The sequence below is a fragment of the Rhinoraja longicauda genome, chromosome 38, assembly GCF_053455715.1.
Source record: "Rhinoraja longicauda isolate Sanriku21f chromosome 38, sRhiLon1.1, whole genome shotgun sequence".
NCBI lineage: Eukaryota > Metazoa > Chordata > Chondrichthyes > Rajiformes > Arhynchobatidae > Rhinoraja > Rhinoraja longicauda.
In genome coordinates this window covers 14,630,588-14,639,530 of record NC_135990.1, presented here as the reverse complement: position 1 = coordinate 14,639,530, position 8,943 = coordinate 14,630,588, and the positions used below count along the sequence as shown (strand labels likewise).

Here is an 8,943-nt window from a genome sequence, read left to right as displayed (position 1 = left end):
CCGGGCGATGGAAGGCCCCGCGGGCGAGCTGCGCCCCGGGGAAGAGACCTAATAAAAGAAAGGTTTCCCCCGCCCCCCCCCCCCCCCCAACACACCCACCCCCCCCCCCACCACACACATACACAGCCAAAAACAGAAACAAAAACCATCCCAACACCGACACAAACAAAAAAAAGAAAAAAAGACAAACAGACTGCCAGAGAGCCGTTAGGCGCAGCCAACTCCTCCCAATTCCCCCCTCATCCTTCTAAATTCCAGTGTATACAAGCCCAATCGCTCCAGCCTTTCAACATACGACAGGCCCGCCATTCCGGGAATTAACCTAGTGAACCTACGCTGCACGCCCTCCATAGCAAGAATATCCTTCCTCAAATTTGGAGACCAAAACTGCACACAGTACTCCAGGTGCGGTCTCACCAGGGCCCGGTACAACTGTAGAAGGACCTCTTTGCTCCTATACTCATCATAGGTATCATAAGTATTAGATTATACTCAGCACAGATGTTAGAAACATAGAAAATAGGTGCAGGAGTAGGCCATTCGGCCCTTCGAGCCTGCACCGCCATTCAATATGATCATGGCTGATCATTCAGCTCAGTAGCCTGTACCTGCCTTCTCTCCATACCCCCTGAACCCTTTAGCAAAAAGGGCCACATCTAACTCCCTCTTAAATATAGCCAATGAACTGGCCTCAACTACCTTCTGTGGCAGAGAATTCCACAGACTCACCACTCTCTGTGTGAAGAAATGTTTTCTCATCTCGGTCCTAAAAGACTTCCCCCTTATCCTTAAGCTGTGACCCCTGGTTCTGGACTTCCCCAACATCGGGAACAATCTTCCCGCATCTAGCCTCTCCAACCCCTTAAGAATTTTATATGTTTCTATAAGATCCCCCCTCAGTCTTCTAAATTCCAGCAAGTACAAGCCCAGTCTATCTAGTCTTTCCTCATATGTAAGTCCCGCCATCCCAGGGATCAATCTGGTTCCCAGGGATCAATCTGTGTATAAGTTACGTTTTTGATGTGCCAGAGAACATTTATGGTGCTTGTTTAATGGAAACAATGGATTATACAAGGGTGAATAAAAGGAACATACAGGATCAAGTCTCTCATCCTGTGCCTTGTCAGTGACTTGCTCAACCCAGCAGGGTCTGACACATTGCTTCTCATCCTTCCCCGTTGCTGCCAGTGGCTCCTCTTGAACTTCTTCCATTCTCTGATCGCCCCCTCTATGATGTATGCATGCCATTAAGAATCACAGACAATGGTCGCATGAAGGAGGCCAATCTGCCCTCTGCAACAGACTAGCCTTTTTGGAGGAGGTATCACACTGACAACCTTCCCTTCTTTGTCCATAACCCAGTAAGTTACTCAACCTTGAGTACGTGTCCAACTCTAAAAATGTTCATCATCTTAAAAAGTTTTGTAATGTAATAAGTAGTAAGATCATAATAGAAGCAGGAGTTGGCTGTACAGTATCTAGTGCTGATCATGGCAACAGATTGAAGAAGGGTCTCAATCCCAAATGTCACCTATCCATGTCCTCCAGAGATGCTATTGACCCATTGAGTTACTCCAGCACTGTGTTTTACACTTGGTCACCCTTCTTCAGACTACTGGTTATGTGAGCTTGCATCCCCTTGGCCACTGGTACACTGGTTGCTGGTTGTTTCTCAGTCCCTGGGATTGCCATGAAGTTCACGTTATTATCTCAGCATTGAGTCCACAGTGACTCAGCTTCTTAGATAAAGAACTCCAAAGATTGAAAACCCATGGAAAAGAAGACATTTCTCCTCTTCTCATTCTGGTAGCTGACAACGTGCTCTGAGACTCTGCCTCCTAGTTCACAGTGGAAACATCCTCTCAACATCCACCCGGCAAAACCCCCTCAGAATATCACAAGTTTCAATATCTTCTAACTTCTTCCAATTGATGATGATGATGAAAAATAAACTTGTAGCTGTTAAAAAGACCTTTATTTCTGAAAATGATGCAGGAGAAAAATAACTTTGATATTGCAAGTCTGAAAATCTCAAGTCCCAAACATTTCAGATCCTTTTAAAATCTCTCCCCTACCACTTTAAACCAATGCCCTCTAGTTTTGACAACGCTACCCTAAGGCCACACCTCAGCATCCTGTGCTGAAGGGAAAGCAGAGCCAGTCTATCCAGTATCTTATATCTCAAGACCTGCAGATCTTGCAAATTTTGTCATGCACTATTTCCAGTTTAATGACTTCCTTCCTATAGCAGGGCAGCCAGAATTATATACAATACTCCAAATGTGGCCGTACCAATGTCTTGTACAGTGGCAACATAACATCCCAACTCCTGTACTCAAGACATTGATCAATGAGGGCAAGTGTATCAAACGCCTTTTTCACCACCTTGTCCAGCTGTGTTGCCATCTTCGTAGCTGCACTTCTCATTTTTTTCTGCTCTGCAATACTCCCTAGAGCCCTACCATTTACTACGTACTTCCCAAAGATAACAGAGCAGAGCAAGATAGACCACTCCATCGAAATCACCTATACTGAAGTGTAGTACACAAAGGAGCCATTTTAGTAGGCAAAACCCGCCGTTCGCTATGCCTCTCGCAGTGTAATCAGTGTTGTGGGGGAACAGTATGTGTGATGATACCATATAAATGCAGAATTTATCTCATCTATCAATTCACAGATTTTTCTTTTTTTTCTTTTACCATCTTTCTGCAAGTTTCAATGGCGCCATGACATACTACTGTTTTTGGGGTCGAGTGGTCTGTCTTGCTCTGCTCTATTATCTTTGGTACTTCCTGGTCTAGATTGTGTAGTGGGCTGAGTGTACCAGTGGCCAAGGGGATGCAAGCTCACATAACCAGTATTCTGAAGAAGGGTCTCGACCCAAAACGTCGCCGATTCCTTCTCTCTAGAGATGCTGCCTGTCTCGCGGTTACTCCAGCATTTTGCGTCTGTCTTCAGTGTAAACCAGCATCTGCAGTTCCTTTCTAGACAGCAGCCATTGTATGCAGAGTTTGTTAAATGCAGATCATGGGAGCCTTGAGTTGTGTTGAGACTGTCAAGAACAAACTTTAAACAGTATAATGAGTGATTGTTAACTTGCAAAAATGAAAAGGTTATTCTCAAATCATAAATCCTTCACTACTTTGAGCGTGATTTTTATTTATTTTTTGGGATGCAAGCATCGCTGCCAAGATCAGCATTTTTGTCCATCACTAATTTAACATGGGAAAGCCACCTACTTGAACTGCTGCAGTCCTTTTGATGAAGGTGCTCTTGCAGTGCCCCTGGGCAGGGAGTCTGGGATTGTGCAGTAATGAACGGCCAGCAATGTCTTTCCAAGTCAGTGTGGAGGTAGCGACTTGCACTGCGACCAGCAGGTGGCAGTGTTCCTCTGCATCTGCTTCCCTCGTTCCTGTTGGTGCAGAATTCGTGGGGTTGGGAGCTGAGAAAGCTACTAAGGTTACCAAGGTAAAAATTAGAAAATATAGTGATAAAAGTCATGTAGCTTTAGGATATTAGTATATTTTATATACATACTTATTTAATACGCGTAGGCTGTGAGTGGGGGCACAAAGGACTCCAGATGCTGGTTTACAAAAAAAGACACAAAGTGCTGGAGTATCTCGTCGGGTCAGGCAGCAAACCTGGAGAACATGGAGAACATGGAACATGTTTAGGGTTGGGATCCTTCTGAAGACTGCTTATGGTGAGGGGGGGGGAGAAGATACTACCTTGCAGCTTTCTCATCACCCCCCCCCCCCCACCACCACCTTAATCAGTTTAAAGAAGGGTCCCAACATCATCTGTCCATGTGATCCAGAGATGTTGCCTGACCCGCTGAGTTTCTCCAGCACCCAAGTGACTGAAATGCAGCCACAGGCCCCGACCCAAATCCTCATCTGTCTGTTCCCTCCATAGATGCTGCCTGACCCCCAGAGGACCCTCTGAGTTCCTCGAGCACGTTGTGCTTCGCTTGCAATGTAACTGCATCAGACTGACCAAGCACTGTCAAATGCTAATAGCTTTTTAAAGTTGGCTTTGCGTGAAGGGAAAGGAATATGAGGGTGTTATCTGGGCAGGATGGTAAATGAGGATATTGTTCTCATAGTAATGTGATATGAAGATGTTGGCCTTGGGACAGTGAGATATCAGGATGATCAAGGGGTGTGGGGTATGAGGGTACTGATTTGTGGCAAGGGTGTTCATGTAACAATTTTAGAACTGAATTCCATGTAGACGGAAAGGAATCATGAAACCTATTCAGATTCTTGCTTAAAAGAAAACATTTTGGTGCAGTCATGTGGTGGGTAATATACCAGCCTTGGAAAAGACTCAGAGGAGAGCTACAAGAATGATAAACAGTTTCAAAAAATTTCACTTGGATGACTAGACAAAAAGACATAGGTCACTGAAAGTGATGCATTAATTAAAGGCCTTCATCAATTGTTACTGTATATTGGATGATTTCGACAGACTGACAAGAATAAAGCAACAAAGAATTAAACTAAACACCAATAGAAAATTGTTAGATGTTGGGCTGTTCTTCCTTGCCGAGAGTAGAGAATGTCAGGAGTATAATTACGAGCAGTTTCTGGTGTTAAAGGTTTGCAATTCTTCTCTCTCTGTCGGATTGGCCAGTAACAAGATTACACACATATCCTTCCCTGTACCTGCTATGAGCACAATGTTTGCACAGTTAATAAATCATAGACCCAGTTGGTCAGTTTGCTCCGACCTATATTTAATCTTCCTGATAATTATACAAAATAATAATTTTCTGAAATCTTAGACAATTCAGATTGGGAATACTGTACAGGTTCCTCAATGTACCAACTATAATTATACTTTAACAAATATTGCTGTTAAACTTGTATTTACTTTAAAACAAATTGGGTAAAAGCAGAATTTATAACAGAAGTAAAAACAAGACCAATGTATTTTATTTTAAAGTGGAAACCAAGCATATTTTGTATTCTCATTCTCATCCAATTATCCCCTGACACCTGACCCAAAGTGAGCTGAAAATTGTATCAGGTTCCAGTGCCCAGTGTTACAATGAAAAGCTTTATGAAATGTTTGCACCTACCATCTGAAAAGTCCATTACTAATCAATGAATTAAATGCAAATAGATATCCATTTAACACACAGATCGCTATATAGCTTTCTTTAAAGATGAGTAGTGTCTCACTGCAGAAGTGAATTTAACTCTACTTGCATTAGAGAAAAACCTGGTTTATTTGAGTATCTGGGATAAAATAGCACTCTAGGTCTGATACAATTACGCCATTACTCACTTTGTTCCCATCCTAGATAGTGTTTGCAGAATTACACTAACACGTTGGGAGAGCTACCTGTAAAGGCATTTAACAAAACAAATGAGTAGCATTAAACCTTCAAACGTTCACTCAATGAAAGATCAGCAAATGTTAATTCTGCAACCTTTTGCTAAATAGCTTAAAATTGCTTCAACGCATCCCAACTTCTGAAGATCAAAGACCTGAAGATGATACAGCATTTTACTCATTCTACATCGGCAGAACAAACAAAATCAGAATGAATCCATTCCCCTTTTCTGCATACATTAGGCACCACATTTACACTCAGGTTAACAAAATATCTGAGTATATGTGAAACTAAATTGGTTTCTGGTTCTGTGAACCTCCATGACTGGAGTTTAGTATTGTCCTACAGTGAGGGGGCATGTAAGAGTCAAAGTTTTACACAGCAGCAGTAAAAAACGCAAAGCATTTTTGCGCAGTTTGTTCCAATGCAATACTGGTTTTACCAGCGTCTAGTTGCCACTAATTCGTCCTTTAAACTCATCTTCTTCAATGTTTCGTAACCAACCACCATGGCAAGAGCTGTTGGAGCTGCGGATAAGATGCGAGCAGTGAGCCCCTTGGTGAAGCCCCATGCACCTTCCTCTCTCAGGAGCTGCCTGGAAGTGTCAATTATCGATTTGTCCCCCACCTGAATGAGAGAAAAAAAAATACACAAGTCCCATCAAGTTGCAAGGATTGAGAAATGCCAGTGTTTCTGATTGATTGGCTAGACAAAGTGTGTAGGAAGGAACTGCAGATGCTGGTTTAAACCGAAGATAGACACAAAAAGCTGGAGTAACTCAGCGGGACAGGCAGCATCTCTGGAGAGAAGGAATGGGTGACGTTTCGAGTCGAGACCCTTCTTCAGACTAGAATTGGGTAGACCTTGAATTCTACTCAACATCACTTGCCTGTGCTGACCAAGATGCCCTATCTACACTGGTCCCACCTGCCCGTGTTTGGCCCATTTCCCTCTAAATCATCCTTATTCATGTGCCTTTTCTCTTTTCTTGTTTCAACACTCCTTGAGTTTCCTGGTTTATGTCATGCCTTGTACTACCACTATTTTGAGCCCTATAAATAACTTCTATCACTGTTTCCTGACTGTGGCTCAACCCAAGTTTATTCTAGTTAAGCATCATAACATGATAGGCCAGGCCAAGATCAGTTAATACCACTGCACAGATCTCCTCCCGTATTCATTCTTTATCACCTCCCTTTCCTTTTCACCTGTTCTTCCTAAATGTGAACAGCCTGAAATATTTAACTCCAAGCTCTCATGTAACCAACCACCAGTCAGTAATGGCAATGAGATTCTCTCCATTTACTTTGATTTGTATCATTAATGCATTTGCCTGATTACAAATTTTGCAAGAGGTCAGCACCCTTAATTGGGTCATTTTTAATATTTTGTCTGTACTTTGACCCACTTTGTTGCATGGTTGAGTTTTTGCTGTTTGTTTATTTTGGTTACCACTTTTCTAACTTTCCCTTCCTGCTTGGTTTCTCTCCTTCCTGAATTCCCTTTGAGGTTACGAGCACAATTATTGTTCAGTAAGATTACACTGAAACAGTTATCAGAGTGTTGGCAAAATGACTAACTAAATTTTGATTTTTGCTAAAGTATAAACTGGAGACCTTGAGAAATGAATAACATCTACATTTGGAAGTGAAAATGATGAAACAAATGCAACCAGAAATGAGTAACTAGTATAGTGGTCTCGACCCGAAACATCGTCCATTCCTTCTCTCCTGAGATGCTGCCTGACCTGCTGAGTTACTCCAGCATTTTGTGAATAAATAGTGGTACAGGTAGATTATGCAGTCTGTTTGAAACTGCACCAATTCCACCATCTGAGCATTTATTCTAAGACCTTGTAAAATTGAGATGTGAAAATTTCTTCAATAACTAACTGATGAACTTTTGGAATTCTCTATCACGAGATGTGAGGCTCAGTCATTGTATTCATTCAAAACATCGGTGAATAGGTTGCTAGCCATTTACAAAATCAAAGGGTATGGGGGAAATGGCACTGAGGTACAAGATTAGCCATGATTTTTAGATTTTTTAGATTTAGAGATACAGCGAGGAAACAGGCCCTTCGGCCCACCGGGTCCGCGCCGCCCAGCGATCCCCGCACATTAACACTATCCTACACACACTAGGGACTTTTTTTTAAACATTTGCCCAGCCAATTAACCTACATACCTGTACGTCTTTGGAGTGTGGGAGGAAACCGAAGATCTCGGAGAAAACCCACGCAGGTCACGGGGAGAACGTACAAACTCCGTACAGACAGCACCCATAGTCAGGATCGAACCTGAGTCTCCGGCGCTGCATTCGCTGTAAGGCAGCAACTCTACCGCTGCGCTACCGTACCGTCCTATTTGATCTTAACAAATGGCAGAGCAGACTCCAAGGGATGGATAACCAACTACTGGTTCTATTTCTTACAGAATCTGAATGGTGGCAGAGTGTCAAATCCAAAAACGAGACACGGCTACGAAACTCATCATGGCAGAAATTATATATTTTGTTATAAAAACCCATTAAGTTCACTAACATTCTTCAGGAAAGAAATCCATTGTTCTTACAATGGGCCTGCAGAACTAAACATCATCCAAAACTAAAGAGGAACAAGGATAAAGCTGATGGAACACTAAATTCCAACACAACAAAGCCAGTCCCAATGGGCCAACATTGTAAAGACCTTCATTGTCTTCTGGAAAGTTTATATGCTGTCTCACAGACTCATCAATCAACAGCCTGAGACAGCAATTCTGGGTGCAATTAGTCTCATTGACAGAATAGAATTGTAAGAGGTGAGGACAGTGGTTTTAAAATGGAAGGGAGTAGACCTGGGAGTCATCAACATGATTCCAGATAACACAGAGCCTCACGGTTTCAGGCCAAACAAGGGGAAATCTGATGACCATCTGGTGCCCTCTCTCAGCTAAAGAATCCGTGGGATACCATGTTGAGCATGGAAGCAGCATTGAGAGTAGCATGGGCACAAAATATTCAGCCACTGGGGGACTTTAATGCAATGCCCATCAGTAAGATTAGTTCACTTGCAGCACCACTGATCGAGCTGGATGATGCCTAAGGGGGTAGATGAAAAATGAAAGGGTCTGTGGTAGGAAGTGAATGAACAAAATGAAGGATAAACCTATTGACCTTCTCATCACAAAATCTACATGTTGTAGCAGCATGAAAACACAAGGAACCACAGATGCTGGAATCTTTAGCATTGGAGCATCTTGAGTGTTGGAGATACTCAGCAGATCAGGCAGCATCTGTGGGAATATACAGAAGATGATTCAGGCCCAGTCCCTTGAGAGTAGAGAGGGATCCCAACCTTTGGGGCGGCACAGTGGCACCGCGGTAGAGTTGTCAGAGACCTGGGTTCAATCTTGACTACAGGTGCTTGTTTGCACAGTGTTTGTACGTTCTCCTGTGACCTGCGTGGGTTTTCTCCAGGATCTCCAGTCTCCTCCCACACTCCAAAGACATACAGGTTTGTAGGTCAATTGGCTTGGTATAATTGTAAATGTTCCCTAGTGTGTGTAGGATAGTATGTGTATGGGGATCGCTAGTCGACGCGGACTCGGTGGGCCGAA

At 43.0% G+C, this 8,943-nt stretch overlaps 1 protein-coding gene across 2 annotated transcripts in view; it reads right to left on the bottom strand.

Annotated features, from left to right (window-relative positions):
- Nucleotides 1–3,295: 3,295 nt before the first annotated feature.
- Nucleotides 3,296–8,943, bottom strand: part of LOC144610972 (solute carrier family 25 member 44-like) — a 34,500-nt gene continuing 28,852 nt past the window's right edge. Inside the window, exons 5-7 of one of the 2 annotated variants that reach the window (XR_013549465.1) lie at nt 5,787–5,971; nt 3,538–3,644; nt 3,296–3,412 (exon numbers count right to left, since the gene is read on the bottom strand). Coding sequence is in view for 1 of the 2 variants with exons in the window: in XM_078430019.1 (XP_078286145.1) it covers nt 3,632–3,644; nt 5,787–5,971 (198 nt within the window). In the remaining variant the exon portion in view is untranslated. Of the gene's footprint in view, nt 3,413–3,469; nt 3,645–5,786; nt 5,972–8,943 lie in introns of those variants that run through there. The other variant, XM_078430019.1, reaches the window with a different exon arrangement.